This window comes from Eleginops maclovinus, chromosome 6, assembly GCF_036324505.1.
Source record: "Eleginops maclovinus isolate JMC-PN-2008 ecotype Puerto Natales chromosome 6, JC_Emac_rtc_rv5, whole genome shotgun sequence".
NCBI classification, from domain to species: domain Eukaryota; kingdom Metazoa; phylum Chordata; class Actinopteri; order Perciformes; family Eleginopidae; genus Eleginops; species Eleginops maclovinus.
In genome coordinates this window covers 7,221,266-7,239,043 of record NC_086354.1, presented here as the reverse complement: position 1 = coordinate 7,239,043, position 17,778 = coordinate 7,221,266, and the positions used below count along the sequence as shown (strand labels likewise).

At 40.3% G+C, this 17,778-nt stretch overlaps 1 protein-coding gene across 1 annotated transcript in view; it reads left to right on the top strand.

The window, feature by feature from the left end:
• Positions 1-17,778, top strand: part of rem2 (RAS (RAD and GEM)-like GTP binding 2) — a 32,246-nt gene that overhangs the window by 2,421 nt on the left and 12,047 nt on the right. The window contains exons 2-4 of the mRNA XM_063885000.1: positions 426-762; positions 2,784-2,857; positions 17,084-17,261. Of these exons, the coding sequence (XP_063741070.1) occupies positions 426-762; positions 2,784-2,857; positions 17,084-17,261 (589 nt within the window). The remainder of the gene's footprint in view (positions 1-425; positions 763-2,783; positions 2,858-17,083; positions 17,262-17,778) is intronic.

The window sequence follows — 17,778 nt, the reverse complement described above, 5'->3', positions numbered from 1 at the left end:
GGTCACAATGTACACATTGTACAGTGTATAGCCACCTGCACTTACATGCATACCCTCATTAAACACAGCGGCAGCCTCTTTTTCTCTCCACCTCCCATGTGTTTCGTTCATTATGTTTCTCCTTTATCTCTGTCTTTATCAACCTGCTGTCTTCTTATAGTCTCTTATTCTGATAGATTTCCTTTTGACACGCTTTGCATCTTCCACTCACACTGCCACTTATCTGACTCACCTCCACTGGTATCACCTCCCTCCCCTTTACACACAGTGGAAAGACCCTTCCCCCATTCTTCAGTGTTGACACTAACCAGAATAAACCGTGTAACAGGTAAAAGTGTAGGCATTAACCTATTGGACTATTTAAAGGTAATATCCCCCTTTCTAGTCTAACATGTCTTTCTGTTATTTGTCTCGTTTCATTCTAGTACACTATGTTTCTCACCACGGCGCCCCCCCTCCGACGTGGAAGCACACCCTTACCTCTCAAACACCAGCTGCGGAGGGAAGAGGCTGTGTCTGAGGACTGTGATTGGATCCCGGGCATTGAGGAACCCGCAACCTTGCCCATCAGCGACACAGCGGTGCCTCGGGATGAGTCCTTCAGCCAATCAGCACTCGCCCAGTCGGCTTACAACAGCCACAGTGGTGCTCTGAAGATAGTGCTCCTTGGACAGAATGGCGTGGGCAAGTCGTCACTAGCCTTATCTCTGGCTGGGCAGTCGGACAGATCCCTCTCTATTGACTCTGAGACACAAGCATGTGGTAAAGACTTGGATTGGGATTGGTGTGTTTTTTTGTGAATGTGCACCTGTGTTAGCCAAGCCGTTTCTAATAAGTCCCAAGAAAAGCTTCATTAAGACACAAAGTGTTGATCTAAAACATTCAGAATTCCTTACAGTTAAGAGTTATATGTTAGGTTCACTAGGTTGACTAACATGTCTATATGCTAAAAGATTGAGCTTGCAGTTGGTTAGCTTAGCTTAGCAATATAACTGGAAGCAGCGGGAAATAGCTTTCCCAAAATCCAAAACCCAAAACTGCCCTCCCTGTATTCCCAGTCTAGCTAACCTAACTAGCTGCTGTTTCAAATTAAATATAGTGTACAGACATTAAGTGGTATTGATTTTTGGATCGATTTTTATACTACCTCTTAATAGGGCCTAGCTAGTTGTCTCCACGGGTTTCAGTTTTTTGGTAAGCTAAGCTAACAGCTAGCTGCTTTCATATTAAACAGACAGATGTGAAAGTAGTATCAATCAATCTTCTCATCTGTCTTCTGGGCAAAAAAACAAACAACTTATATACTGCTTTGGGTGTTTTACCGTTTAAAGCTTATATAAACAGCCTTGATTTGGCCTGCAGTCACAGCTCTCTGCAACAACCAGTGTAATCTGTCGTCATCCTCAACCAGCCAATCAATGAGTCAGTGTCACTAGGAGACGTCTACTCCCCCTCATGCATCGAGCTGACTTGCCCCTGTGTCTTGCTATACAGTATTCATATCTGCACATGTAGTACTTTTGGATACGTGCATCATAAATGGACAGAAAAAAGCACTTTCATCCAAGAAGCTTGTACACGTTTCCCCGATGGTCCATCATCATTATACATTTCAGCAAAGTGTAAATGTATTCTATAAGCTACACATATAAAATTGCAAAGTGTAAAACAAACACTAATCAACACCTATTTAATTAACACTTTTTGATAGTATTGACCAGATGCTCCAGCAACATATCAGCACTGTGAGTGGGTTTACAAACTCACCAATCAATATGCCCACACCAAGTAATTACCAGTAAAAGACAGCAAGCCTTGATTAGCACTAGGAGATTCGGCATGCTTGTACCTTAAAATATACTTGTCATTCATCATACTGGGTTTTCCAATCTACTTCAAGCTATTTGGGGTTAATGTGTGTTTTAAGAGCTGCCTTGCAATTAGTTTATTTTCTAAGGGAATCGATGCAGTTAAATGTTCAACAAATAATTTTTTTGTACAACCTTTATTCCTTCATGGTAATGTATTTCCTCTGCAATTTACCAGTAAAATTCAGCTAATACAAGAATTTATGTAGAAAAATCTTAAATGTTTCATATTGTCAATCAGTCAAACAAAAGCCAAGACCAACAACACATTGATACTATTAACAGCTATGGTATGTGTAGTCATAGCCTGATATTTCATAACATGTATGAATCCACATCTGAAAATAGTCCCCAACACATGTACTTCTGCTAACATCTACATTGTTGGTTTTTTATTAGAAAATAACTGAGTATTTAATGATGAAAAAATGTGTCTCTCCCCCCCACATGTACATGGTTGATAGAAAAAACTAGGTTAAAGTACATAAAGGGTAACAAGATTTTCGGAAACATTGTTGGTTTAGTTTTATCTATCAATGTTTGTTGACAAAAATAATAAAGAATATCAGGCGTGTCTTTCAAATTGGGGTAAAACAAATGTAAAATGAGGAGCAGATGTCTATTAATTGGTTGCAGTAACACTTTCCAAACACATCACTTGGCCCCAATTTTGACATGAAACTGATTTAAAGGGTCACAAGAAGGACAAGGATATTTTAGATCACAAACTAAATAATTTGTCAACATCTTCAGGCAGCAGTTAGGACCAATGCCATTCACTTCAGTTAACATGGCAATTATACTAGGCAATACATACTGTCTTGTTTTTGTATTTCAGTATATCGTGCTCCTACGGTTTCATGGCAGTGTGGTGTTTATCATACTCTGTGTGCTGATATGGGTATTTGCTTACAGGAGAGGGATACGAGTGCTCAGTGACAATCGACGATGAGGACAGCAAACTCATCATTTTCGACAACTGGAAACAGGTGAGTGACTGACTCTGTGCTTCAGGCACTTTTCTGTTTTTCTCATTCGGTTAAGACTTGATTGCCTGTCTTCTCGTGACTTCTGTCTGCCACCGTTCACTCAATCTGCTTTGACATTCATTGCCTGTTTAACTGGGAGCCGCTTGTTCCATTTCTGTGATGGGCAAATGATTTGTGTGTATTGAAGTGTGAGGAGAGTGTGTTCAAGCTTTAGCTTTTTAGTGTGTGTGTGTGTGTGTGTGTGTGTGTGTGTGTGTGTGTGTGTGTGTGTGTGTGTGTGTGTGTGTGTGTGTGTGTGTGTGTGTGTGTGTGTGTGTGTGTGTGTGTGTGTGTGTGTGTGTGTGTGTGAGTGTGCACTATACAGGGAATCCTGCAGGAGCGTCTTTTGGAAGTTCTCTCATTCGGAAAAGTGGAAAACCGCTCTGTTGTAAACTTTACTTGGTTCTTTTCAAATCTACAGCTAAAAACAACATTTGGCGAGGGGCTAAAATTGCCGTGGCTCTCCTTTTGAGCGGAACAGTGGAAGCGAGTTAATACTGCCCTATAGCGATGGTTTTTTTGAGCTGGAAAAACCGAGCGAGCGCAGAAGCAGGGAGCAATAACAGCTTGTCAAAAAGCTCCTTGTCACACTTACGACATTGTGCAAAACTCAAAAGCGTGCACATACTAATGCCTGGTAATAATGTGACGGAACGGGCAAGCACTCTAATTAGTGAATAGGGTAGATCATCATCTCTAATGCATCTCATTCTAGATGTCCACTCGGCCTTAAGGCGCTCTCCTCGTAAGGTTAAATTATTCACACGCAGAGACATTTAGCTCTGGGGGAACTCCGCTGAAAGCCAGATCATTTCTCCACTTCCTCACTTTTTATGTAATCTTTCTGATCCCTTTCTAACCCCCAATTTTGTTGACCTTCCTTCCTGCATCCATCATAATCTTCAGATCTGGCTGCCCGTTCCCTTTTTTTTGTTGCTTTTTTCGTGGCTCTTGCTCGCCTCTCTCTACTGGCCCTTTTCTGCCATGGTTAAATCTCGCTCTGAGTTAATTACATTTGTTATTCTGTGCGTGTTAATACGAGGCAGGGCATTAAGGCTGAAGCAACAGACCCAGGCCAGCGGGAAGCTTGGAATAACTCCAGGGCTATCAGCAGTGGGGGGAGGCAGAGAGGGCTGGACAGTGAACCATATTATCCACCAATTCAGTCTCATGTTTTTCAGTAGAAATGCCCATGGATAAAAGACACACAGATGATGTCCTTCCCACAGGTGTACACACAGATGTTGTCCAGCTGCCTAACATGTGTTTTGACCCAGAAACTGGCCCAGCAGTAACCACAAGTCCCATTAGGCAGGGTTGCCTTAGCAACATGCAAAGACACACACACATAGGGCTGACTTAATCAGTCACGCTCACATAGTATGATGCTACAACAGTCAGCATCCAACTCTTTTGGCTGTGGGGCATCTTGTGTTCTTTGGCCAGGCCGATCCGCGCCTCGTCATTCCCTCGCCATGCAAACTGCCAAAAAAGATGAAAAACTGTAACATACACACTCAGTGATTGTTCCTTCAAGTGCTTTGTGGCTTGACTCACAGCTGAGTGACACATCAAGGTCCAGCTGGAACTGTAATTTCCCCAACTGCGGTGCAGAGAAGGGAGGACTACAAATCACAGGTAGAGCTTACTCTGAGTGCAGGAATACAGTATATCGAGTCTGCTTGTGCAAGTGCTTACAAGAAAACATTTGGGGGACATTTGGGGAACCTGTGTAACCTGTGTGGGTGCGTAGGGGGTGAGAGAGAGATTGAGAGTTCCGGAGAATGAGTGGGAGTCAACGAGAGACAGTTTAAGTTTAGTGGTAAAGATATGAAGTGAAGCACATGTTAAAATAGTTGCACTTGCTCCAAAATAAACGCTGCAGCACATTAAGACCAACAGTAATGTCCTGTGTGCTGAGGTGTACACCTTCTTTTTTTTTGTCTCCAAATGTGGGCAGGTTTTTACAGAAAGAAGGGCTGTCAACGTTAACGAAACGCTGCAAATACGAGATGTGCAAATAAAAACTGCTGCAAAAAGCTCAAGACACAACAAACACTAAATTCAGAGTTCTCTTCCAATGGAAATGTTTTGGGCTGTTGTTACGCGTTTGCACTTTTTCTGCCACCGTAGTGATCCTTAAAATTACTCATCACACTATCAAGTTTGACCCAAAATTGCTTCCGTTATTCCAGCATGGATTATACCATGAATTGTGTGGCAATGAAAAGGCAAAGGATCGGAGGAATCAGCCTAAACTACATGTACTGCACAGATTGGTGACTATCAGGAAACACTGAGAACGGTACACGTAATCCATGACAACTGGCAACTGCACTCACTTTAGGTGTGGTGAAAACAGAGGAAATCTCCAATTAGTCTGTTTCTTGAGGTTAAGCGCGAAAAAAAAAGCTCCCCTGTAGGAACAGATAGAGCTTTCAACATGAGAGAAAATCAATCAAATATAGAAAATCCAAAAACGTGGACGTGTCGAGCATCATAAGAATTGTTTTTTAATTGCATTGTAGCGCTCTGAATCAGAATCGTGAGGTGCCCAGAGATTGACTCTCCCCCATATGCCTGGTCGTATGTGTTAAACACACCAGCACACACATGCACAGAAGGCTGAGAGTCTACTGAGCCAGACTCTGGTACGTTGTGTATTCTGCTGATGTCACAGGCGTTGCATGATTTAAATAAGTAATCCATTTTCCCCAAAATAGAAACACTGGCACACTTGGCCTTGACCTAGCCTGCCAATGCTGTCCTCTGCCTTCAGACTGACATTGTATGTGCAATGTATTGCTAAATAAGACAGTTTGAAGGGACTAAAGAAGGAGATCCACGTCACTGAGGACCAGATCACCCTTTTAACTGTAATGTGTGTTCTGCTGTGTCGGTTTCTGTGCTTTTGCTTGATTTATTCCGAGCTAGGGCCAGTTCAGCAGTTGCCATTATTATTTGATAGCTTAAATTAAAATATTTATCAAAGACAACCAAAAGGTGCAGCCATAGGCTTGTTCAAATAGGCCATCTCTGTATATGTCTGTAATTTCCAGCGTGCAGCATGAACTCGCTGCTTCCCCCGTAGGATGGTTTATTATTATCATAAAGCAAATTAAAGTAATAGTCCAGGATGTAATTTGGAAGCAGATAATTGCTGCTTGACCACATTCTTTTGCCTGATTAGGACGGAAGAAAAACACAGTTTGGTCTTCCAGGTACTGAAACACAGAGAGAGAGAGAGACATTTTTGGAGTGTCTCCAGGGGTTCTTTCCCTGGACATTATCCCTGCTTCCTGTTATGCTATCCTGCAGCCTTATGAGAGTCGCTCTAGACTACTTACATTTTCTCATTTCATGCCCTAATCCACAGTAGCTATTATGCCTTAACAGCTGTTTGTTTTCATTTCTGCTGGGAGTCACTGCTCAATTTTCTGTGAACCGAAACCATAAAATGGAAAAGCTATATATGCTGTATTGTGTTTAAGGGATACATATCAAAATCCTTGTCAAATGCAATGGAGTTTTCTAGATGGAGTGGATTATGCTAGCTGAGAACTCACAAACTAAACACCTCATACAAACCAGACAGCTAAACTCATAATTAAATTATCACAAAATGTTCTGTCTGTTGTTTATTAAAACACCATACTATCAAAGGTGTTATAACAGATGATAGGCTGATTTGTTAGCCAAGCACGCAATCTTACCAATTTGAACCGACAATGCAGCTGGCTATAGCTAAACTACAAATACTTCAAGGGGCCATTATCTGTATGTATCTATCTACCATAGTCCACAAGATGTACATAACCCGAAGCAAAGCACAGCTAGCATGAAATCACTAAAACATGATGTAATGCTACAATAATGGTCAGCTAGCGAGCTTAGGAAGCTAATTCGATCAAACATGGCTGCAACACTACTTTTTCCATGCTTTAATTGTCAAAAACTGAGCTCTGATTTGGAACAGTGTCACTATCAAAACTTCTGATATGGGATTTCATGGTTTATTTAGTTGGTGTAATTTCTTTTGTTTTTGTGTCAACATTCCCAAAATAGTTGCAGTATTGAGTGATAGCACTGCAGCCTGGAGTCGCCAAAACAGGCTTCTCACTGTCAGTGTATGTTCAATAAAAGTGCTAGGATTCTTAGCACCCTTGAGAGACTTTGAGAATTTCTATTTACAATTTGCTTTATATTATCTTTTTGTTATTGTGTTTTGTTAAGTCTCATCAAGAAAATGTGTTATTCTGTAATCTTGTGAGAGTATTCATCCAGATGGTCAAATCCCGCTTAATATTCAGCCAAGACATAGAAATCTTTAAAAACAAACTCTTCCTGAAATTCCTATCTATAGCTTTTACAACTTAACCTGCAACAGGTAATAATATTTCAAAGAACTGGAGGGAGAAACATACTAGAACCCAGTAAGAGGGTTACCTTCAAGTTTGTTAGAGTTTTCAAATTACAAGGACACAACTTTAAGATGAGTAACCCAACACAAAAGGATAATAACTTAATGCAATACTCTTGACCTGGAGGTCAATCCTTGTTTATCCTCCCTCGATAGGTGGGTTAGAATACAACTACAGAACAGCATTGCTGTGACTGGTAGGGATTCTGGGATTTGCTAATGAACACTTTAGCAGGGTGGAGGCACCACATGCCGTTGTATTAAAGCCTGTATCTGGGTCATGCTGGGACGCTAACTACACCACCCTCCTGTGTGTGTGTGTGTGTGTGTGTGTGAGGTGGTTGGTAGTCATGGCATGCAATAGTCTGCACGTTGCACCATGTCTGTGTTGTTAGGTCAGCTGAGTTTGGTCGTGTTGATGTGGTCATTCTTGGTCATTGTGCCCGGCTTACTTAGTGCTTATGCCTGTGTGTGTATGTTTGTGTGTGTGTGTGTGTGTGTGTGCGTGCGTGCGTGTCTGTCTGTCTGTGTGAATGTGTGTTAGCCAGTGCAGGCCAGATGGTCTTGGTGATATATTTCCTTAGGGAAGCGTTGTCTCTGTGCAGCAAAAGTAAGTGAGAGAAAAATAACAAACCCAGTTAATCAGCAATCCATCTGCACTAAGCCTCGTCATCCCATTTTAGATTTTGACTTAACTACCAGTAAGGTGTAAGGTGCTATCTTACTTCCTTTTACCTGTCTTCTGTCCTTCCCTTCATTCATCACCCCTGTCTGTTTATTGATCCGCCTGCTCATTCATTTTGCTCTGACAGGCAGTCAGACAGATGAAAGGCCAAACAAGCTGATGTGCACGATAACACGTATTAGCTTTCAAAAAGCAAAATGCTAGAATTAGCGCCTATGTATTTATCTATGGATGTTTGTGTAAGCAGGTGGGGATGTGTTTGACCTTTTGTTGATGTTCTGCAAAGTAAACAACTTGTATTTTTGTGTTTCTGGGCAGCATGTTGCAAACACAAATGTGGCCAAATGCTGTATTTTTTTTTAAACAAATGAAAGACATAATAGTTAGAGTGCTTGCGGAGCCACAGCATGATATGCAAATTATGCTTGATAAGTGATTCATTGTCCTCACTGCTAATGGTTACTGATGTCGTGCCTGGCTCTAGCAAGTCGTTGCGAGCGTATTTTAGAGTGCATGATAATGTATGTAGGTATAATGTGTTTTGTGGTATAAAAAGCTTGTGAAACATAGGAAAATGAAATGTTTTCCACTGCAAACGCACTGGTAGCTTCTCAGCTGCAGATTCTCACAACACGTTAGTCCTGACCAAACCATGATAAATCTTCTTGCATTAAAGACAAATCACTTCTGTATGTCGCACTGATAAAAGTGGGGTTGGAAACAATGTTTTCGGTCAGGTTTTATTAGATGTGTTTCTCTTATCTACATCTGGACTGGAACAGGAAGTCGTGTAAAATGAGTTCTTAGAAAGCCTGGTTTGTGACCCTTTTTTTATCGGTGGAATAGAAAGGTCTCTGTCTGTTTATCATGGTGTTTGAACGCCTGAATTATTGCCCTAGTGGACTGTGTTTAAACAGAGTGAGAAGCTGCAGCACGGTGGTAAGTAGAGCTCCATCCTTACATCTGCACTGTATATCAGCTGATAAGCTAATACAGATATATCTGTATGGGTATTTACAGTTTTATTGCCAAAAAGTAACAGAAATTGAAGTTTATTAAGAGTGCTGCCAATATCCTGCTCAATTGATATAGTTGCAATTTTTAATTTACAAAGTTTAAGGCATTATTTTCCATAAATCTTGTTTTTTTACTTTATTTATACATTCATCACAAGTGGCACATTTCCTGGAACTAACACTGTTCATAAGATAGTAAAAATGGACAACGATATAAACAACTTGGCAGAGACATTCCAAGATGTTGCCCAAAGCAACTGAATGTATTATGTATTCCTCATTTCAGCAGTGTAAGGGATCTTTTCCAATGTGGAATGAGCCCAGCCTTATAATTTAAATAATATGAGTTGATATACACTGAAGTATAAGACCACTAGATGGGAAATGTATGACGTCTGAACGTTACAGCCTTGTGTAATTGTTGAAAATATTTCATAACTATGAGCATTAATCTGATGCTATAAGAGGCTCTACTCTTCTGGGAAGGCTTTCCACCAGATTTTGGATTTGCGTCCGCATTATACATGTTCATGTTGGATCTGGGATGGTACTCACGAAAGGAATTTCAGTTTGTCGGCATCTCAAAAGTGAAGCCAAAACCCAAGTGCCTTGTAGCTACATCATTTCTAATAACCAGCAGTGGTCGACCACACTTCCGCCTTCTGCTTTTAAAAAAAGTGCTGTAATGTAAATTATGGGCTTTGTAATAGATCATTCTCTACTTTATAATGTATTGACAAACATGTTTACAAGTAGTCTGATCACATCTTTTTGTATCTAACTGTAAGGGAATACAGTTACCATTGTTCTGTCCTGATTGAGTAATCCTGTTAAATATAAATAGATCCCCAAGCTTGAAAAATGGCCTAATTTCTCACTTGATTTAGAAATCCAGTAAACATCTTCCAAATGAGTTCATGGATCAATCATTTCCAGTTATCTTAAATACGGCATGATGACCATTTTAGAAATGCCAGACCTTGTAAGTGACAGGTTGCTAGCATGGTGGTTTGGGTGTTGCCCGTGGTTCTGTCTAACAAACCCCTTACCCTTAACCCTTATGAGTTTTCAGTTCATGAAATTTCATCGTCACATTTTTGTTGTCAAAAAGGTCTTATTCGGCCCCGGCCGTGGCGTAACTGGCTGGGGCATCTGCACCGTAAGGTTTCAAAACAGTAGACCACACACAAATTGGTTGTCACGGTGACCCTGCAATTTGTATACAGTCTAGGGTTCTTTCTCTAAACAAATCAGAAGTAAACAGGAAATGCCATAGCCAATCCCCCAGTCACAAAGCTGGAAGCTCACTGTTATTATTATTATAGGCTTAAAAACATGGATTCTAAGCTTAAATCTATTATATTCAATTCTAATTCAAATATTACATCTTTTGTATTGCAATTTAAAGTTTGAGGCAAACACATTTTAATTATGATATCTAATCATTTGAATGAGTTTTTATGCAGCTGCTGGATATCTAAACGTATAGTATTGCATTATTATTTATTTATTTTTATTTTGTTTAGCTAATAGTGTAGTGAAGTAAAATGACAACACTGGCATCTAAATAGTGGAGTAGAAATATAAAGTATTGAAATACTCAGGTAAAGTACCTCATAATTGTACATAAGTGCAATACTCTATGGGCTTTGCTTTTGTTTTGGTCCATGAATGTGTGCTGGGGGCGGGGGGAGTAGGTATTGACAGATGGCCGGCTCTCTGTCAACAGAGAGGAGCTGCTTAACTGGGAGAAAAGAAAGAGAGGAAAAGGGATGGGGAGAGAGTTGGCACTCTCCTGCGTTGCTCTGCCTCCATTTTTACAGACAGGTGTATTTATTTGCTTTGGTACAGTTTTTCTCCTAAGTACTTGCTCAAAATGTCAACTACCTGTTTGTACTTCTTTGCTTACAAAGATAAGTGTCTAATTTTTCTTTCTCTCACTCCTGTCTTGTTTTTTTCTATTCTTCCTCCTCATCCCCTAAATCAGACAGTGACAGGTGGCAGAGCTGCCTTCCACGCCAATGGCTCCATTCCCTCCTTCTTTCTCTGCTCTCTTTTCCTGTGCTCCATCAAACAGAAAGAGTGCCAAGGCGCTCCCTATGAATTTCCTGCTTCAGGGTCTCATCCGATACAACTTGGCTGCTTGACACCTACATTTTTCAGGCGCCGAATCCCTATGGAGGGGCAGGGATTTACCTTAGGGGCTGTGGATGTAGGGCAGGGGCATCAGGCCCTCACACATACACAGAGATTGAGTTATATGGTGAGAATAACATGTTTTTATATTCAGTCAACAATATTAATGGCTGTAGAGGGGTATTTTAAATTGAAATAGAACTTGATTGTGTTAGAAAATATATAGGTTTCTCAAAATAACAGAATGGAAAATGAGGAGATAAAAGCTTCAAATACAATTACCTCTGAGCATATTGACAGCTAAATCAACTAAAATGCCTTTGAGATCAAGGCTGTAATATAAACTTTATTTGATGGTATTGCCTCATACAATTGTTTAGATTTAAGACTAGGGTTACAGTCTGTGCTTCGTAACAAGACCTATATGGATATAAAACCATTGTTCCTGTATTCTCTGTGTTTCTATTTTATTGAAAGAAAATACAGTAATTTGAGTGGCATAACACTGTGGAGTCTGGTTTCAGATGTCTGTCTTCAGGAGAAAAATAGTTTGTATTGATTGTGCCTGTACAACTTACAATAACATGGCTTTTGGGTTAACCTCTCCGACACCACTGACCTCCATTGCTAGATTCAGTAGTGGCGATGCCAAGGCTTTTAAAAATCCGAACGGTCATGATGTGTTAGGTAAAGGCAGATGAGTGCAAGAGCAAGCGTTGTTGCAGACGTAACATGTAATAGTTCTTTCAGAGACTAAGGCAGATAAAACATGTGACAGTGTCAACAACAGTGGAACATTTGTTCTGTACTTGATGGAATACCTTTAAGGGAACTTGGATCACTTCCACATTGAATTGCATTTGTAGTGTATGAATGCAGCCATCAAATCCTGCTTACTAAACAGGCCTATTCTGGTGTGGTCTTCTGTTCCATTTGGCTAAATGTGTTTGGCCCAAGTCTGCATACTATAAAAATCTAACCAGTCTAAGCTAACACGAGCTAATTTTAGCTAACGTTAGCTAGCAGGTAAAACAGGGCTAGTCAGAGTCTTTCAAAGGCTCCGGCTCTGGTAAATCAGCACAAAGGATACAGATACTGATACAACTATAAAATAGCAAGGTGACCAGTAAAACTACAGCAGATGACTAGCCCTGGCTAATTAAAAAAAATAATTTAAGCTGCTTCTTCAGGTCGGAGGTGGTGACTTTGGATGCGAAAAAGAGGTTGGTTGCTGGCAAGCAAAGGTTGCACTGCACAGTTATATTTGGTTCTCCCTTCTCTTTCTTTAATGTGAAATGCTGTTTGAATTTCCAAGATAGAAACGTATTCCTGCCCTGGCTCTGTTGTGCTTGCTCCGACTCCAGTGCTACCTCTAGCTGCTCCTCTTCCGATTCCATTGTAGGCAACTGATCACGCAATTCAAATAGCTCGTTTTCATTCGTTTTCATCAGAGCTATATAGATACTAAGAGTTGCGACACTCTTTGATGTGCCGCCAGGGCAGTCACGTGGTTCATGTAAACCCCGATAGTTCCAAACAAACGCTGCGCTGTCCTGTTATTCTTTGGGACAGACCAGCGATTGCGTTGTTGAATGGTAAATATTAAAGAAAACACACACCTAAGCAGTTTTTCAGCTGTTATTGCATTATTGCATATTTGTTAATGTCAGTTTTTTGCATTTGGAGAGGCAGGGTGGCAACGAAAAGCTGTGTATTACTTAGATTAGTTTAAAACATTTTTAGAGAAAAGCTTAGTGTTCATGTTAGCATGGGTCGCACTACTGGCTTTAGTAGTTCTAACTTAACTTATCCTTTCCATATCATTCATCTGATGATAGACGTCTCATGATTTTTATTTTAACGTAACGGGCTGTTTTATTGATTCGTGATTTTGCTTATAAATCCCGATTCAAAAAACGTAGTACAGTAAATACAGTCAACATAATGAAAAGTTAGTATATCCCAAAATTCAATGACATATTAAATGAAATATTAATCACAAACGCCACCTTATTTGTACTAGTGCTAGCAGTTAATCTTATATCATACACAAAGCCAACTAACGATGGCTGACTCGGTCAGGTTCAGCAGATAAAAGCCAAACCCCCCTCCGATAATCAATCCAAATCCTGCTTGTTAGTTACCCAACATAATTACTATAAAACTCACTAACGATTCATTACCGAACTCTTACCTTCACATCTGGCGAAGTGGCGCCAGCTAACTAGCAGGCAATGCTTGCAAATTATATAATAAAATATAGATAATTACGCTGTGCATATACAAATGAAGACCAGTATAAGCATCATAAAGGGCCTATGATACAATATAAACAGTTGTTAATTCAAAAGAGGTCAATATTTCAGCAACTTACCTCTGGAACTAATCGACGCGCCGCAATGTAAGTGAACGGGGTCCAACGCCCAAATGCCAACGTTTGGAACTATCTCGATGTCCATACCCCGGAAGTAGGCGCCGCCATTTTTTACAACGGATGTCTATGGGAGTGTCGCAACTCTTAGTATCTATATAGCTCTGGTTTTCATGTTGGGGCTTCTGGGAAATGCATCAAGTTGCCTCAATTTATTTAGAGAGTGAATAAACTCATAAAACAGAGAAGTACCGTCATGTAATCCATTGATTTCAACAATGTAAGTATTCTGAATACCATCTATTTAAATTGTAACAGAATACAGTTACTCATAATTTGTATTCTGAATACATAACGCCGGTACATGTATTCCGTTACTCCCCAACACTGCGTATACACGTTAACAAGCAGTTGCCCACATCCAACAGACTATGTTGGCATTTATTCAGAGTCATGTGGCTTCAAAGGAATGTTGAAAGAGTAGGGTTAAGGTATGTGTCACTGTAAAGGTATAAATATACCATTGACATATTTCTGATACGTAACTGTTTTTCTTGCTAACGCGTACGGGTTACATGCTGCTTTTTCGACATACCTCTACTCCGACATTGACGTCTAATTGTCGGAGTAGCGGCATTTCCATTTTTTTTTTTAAACGTGCCGCTACTCCAAAATTTGTTTTTCCATTGTCGGAATATCGGCACTTTACTTTTTTTTCAAACATTCCGCCATTCCGACATGGTGCGTTGGGTCTGCATAGCTCCACTTAAGTGGACGCATTCGGAGCGCAACTAAGCCTCGATGGCTTGCATAGCTTTGGCTTTCTTTGAGCGACTCCCTTGCAGATCGGATGCAGGGCGATCGGACAACAACGAAATTGAGTGCCAACCAGTCAGTGCATCCATTACAACAATAGGCTATATTATATCATACAAAGTAAACTGAATATGTTTAAAAGACAAACAAACAAAAATGAAAGAAAGACGATGCCCCAACGCGCCTGGGCAGACTGTCGGAATGGCGGTACTAAAATTGTGTTGTAATAGAGGCATGTCGCAATAGGGGCATGTCGGAATAGAGGCATGTTGTAATAGGGGTATGTCGGAATAGAGGCATGTCGTAATAGGGGTATGTCGGAATAGAGGCATGTCGTAATAGGGGTATGTCGGAATAAAGGGTACATACGTTAGCATGCTATAAATTGCCTGCTTACACATCAATAAGACAATTTAGCATTTATCCGAAAGCGAATTGCCACGTGGAAAATGTTAGTACAATATTCAGTAAAATGGCAACATTAATTGTATCCTACTCCAAAGGGAAACAGCTGGCTCTTAAGCAGCTTAATGCTTGACTAAAAGGTCATTTGGCTTATTGTTCAGAAAGATGTTTATTGTGTGCAGCTTTAAGGGGAGCATGAGGATCTGAAAGGTGGATGTTCTTTTCTGAACCACGACAGTGAGTCACATAAAAAGCTACAATACTGTGTGGCACAAATGGTGCATACCTAATCCTCATGACCACAGGCTTCAGACTTAAATCCCAAATTGGATTGCATTTCACTCCGCAGTTCACAACCACAGGGAATTCATTTCACTAAACCCCAAACCATATGGCCCTGCTTCTAATATCACTCAGCAAATTAGCAGACCTTTTGACTGATAGATAATAAGGTCAGCACATGGTCAGCTGGGAGGGATTTCTCCACGCTCAGTTGATTTTATGACTTAAGTTGAAATTTTCCTCAAGTTTTAGCTAGAGGAAACTTGTCATGACCTATTTTACACCCACCTTCAGTCAAATGTAAATGCGTCTGATAGAATCAGGTTGATAAAGCGAGAGAGGACAAAGATGGTCCCAGGCAGTTCCAAGCTGCTGTTTCAGCTAGAGCCACTCGGGCTAATTGAGCCTCTGTGACAGGAAGCCCCGGTGGGATGTTTCGTGGACACTGTTAAAAGGGTCAGGAGATTCAAAGTGAACCGTGTTGCCCATACAGTCCAGTTAAACAGAGACTCCTCTGCGTCCTCCCGTGGGACAGTAATAAAAACCTGAGTGGCCATTGCCTGCATTAGCACTGTTGTCCTTTAAGCTCCAACACAACAAAAAAGGACTTAGGGAGGAATCAATATAGTTCATTATAGTTTCAATATATTGTTTATTTTAAGCGTTGCATAAGACTAACACGTTGAGAGCTAAAAGCTGTTATTGCCAGTCGTTTACATTTTGAGGTTTTAAAGATGATGATATTTGTATTTTGGGCCTCTACTGTACCATCTTTACGTAATTTAATGTGTGGGACCATTTACATGCACAAAAACCTATATAAACACACCACAGGAAAGGGAAACCCCCCAAAAGCATAATAAGGTCTCTTCAATGATAAAGACATATTTAAAAACCTTTAATGGTAATTCCTTCTTATTCATTTTAAGAGGACAAGCGAGTGCATTTATTTAAAAAGAGAAACAGAACAAACACTTTAGTGTCAGAAATCAAATCAAATTGTAACGGAGTGGGAAAATGAACAGCAAAGGGACAGTGATACAGAGTTAATAGACTAACATATTAAATAAAAAGAAAGCACAACTAAATAAAAGTAAATACAAATAAGCACACATCCATGTGAGGCAGCATTATGAAGAAAGTGAACAGAGATAACTGTTGAAGTAGCAGCCGGTAACAACATCAATATATTGTAGAAAAGGTTTACATTGGAATCATACAATGTGATTGACTCTTCAACAAAACAGTCTAAGGTAGGGAAGAAGCAGCCTTTATAAACAACCAAAACAATTAACACAAATGTGCTTCACCATATGAAGCAAATGAATGAAGCAGGCCTAAAGACTAAAGAAGTCTTTTTTTATTGCGTCTTTGCTTTGTCAGGTTTGAGTTTGTTTTCATGGCTAAATAAGACTCTCTTGGATTTTTAAATCCCGCTACCACTTTTTTCACTGGGAAGAGATACCTGCCCCCCTCTGTGACATAGTCGCCAAAAAAAGCTCTACAAATCTGTTCTTTATGATGCTGTGAATTACCCTCAGAGTTCTAATCCCTCAAAATAAAGTACAGACTTCAGATTCTTCTGTCATTCTGTGGTTGTAAGTAAGAGTGGTTGTCTACCAAGCAGAAGGTGGTGGTCTGATTCCCACCCCGAGTGGTCAACAAATCGATGTATGCCTGGGCAAGATTACTGACCCCAAATTGCTCCCGATGGCAGTGTGTGAATGTTAGTCTCTCTGAGCAGGGGGTACGTTTTATTGCAGCTTCTATCTCTAATAACTGTGTGTGATTTGGTGAATGCTGACTAAAAGCCCTTTGAAGGGGTTGTAAAACTGGAAAGTGCTATATTTATGCAGCCCAGTTACCATTTTTAAAATAAAAAGAATGTCATATTTTATTAATGCGCCCTTTGGTTCAAGGACAATTTCTTGTTGTAGATCCTGCATGATCGGTAGCTACTTACATCCCACACCTAAATGGCTGTCTGTCTTTTATGTGCAGTACTTATCTTGTTGATTTATTCATGTGTATCTGTGTGTGTGTCTTCTATCCCCAGGACCTGTCCACTCTGCAGTGCGATGTGTGTATTCTGGTCTTCTCAGTGACTGACAGGCGAAGTTTCCACCGCACCGCCCAGCTCCGCCTCCTCCTCAGGGAGTCCCAGCCACACACACCAATCATCCTGGTGGGCAACAAGAGCGACCTTGTCCGCTCCCGTGAAATCAGCTCAGAGGGTAAGTACAGTGTTTGTAATGTGTACCTGCCATATGCACACCCCTCCCCCTTAACAGCGATTGTCCAATCAAAACTTAGCAACCTTAAAGGCTTGTGAGGTTTATCTACGTCAAGCCATGGATTTCTTTGCAACCTGAAGCGAGGTACTCAGTGTTTTAATTATGGATGGTGGTGTCTTTTTTAAGCCGTTCCAAAACAAAAACACAAGCAACTAGGATAGAAAAGCAAATCAGTCCATTCATCTTTATTTTTATGAAAATATACAGTTTGTCATTAAAAAACAGAGGTATATTTATCCTGAAATGATTTTGCTTACCCAAAAAACACAGATGATTTATATATTTAATAGTAAACTGACGTGCAGAGTTCCAACACAGCTAAATGCTAATGTAAGCATGCTCACAGTGACAATGCTTACATGCTGTTGTTTACCAACCAATAGTTTCATTGGGTCAAGTGTTAGCTTGTCCGGACAGCTTGTTCACTATCTAAAAAATAGAACCAGACCTACTGTAG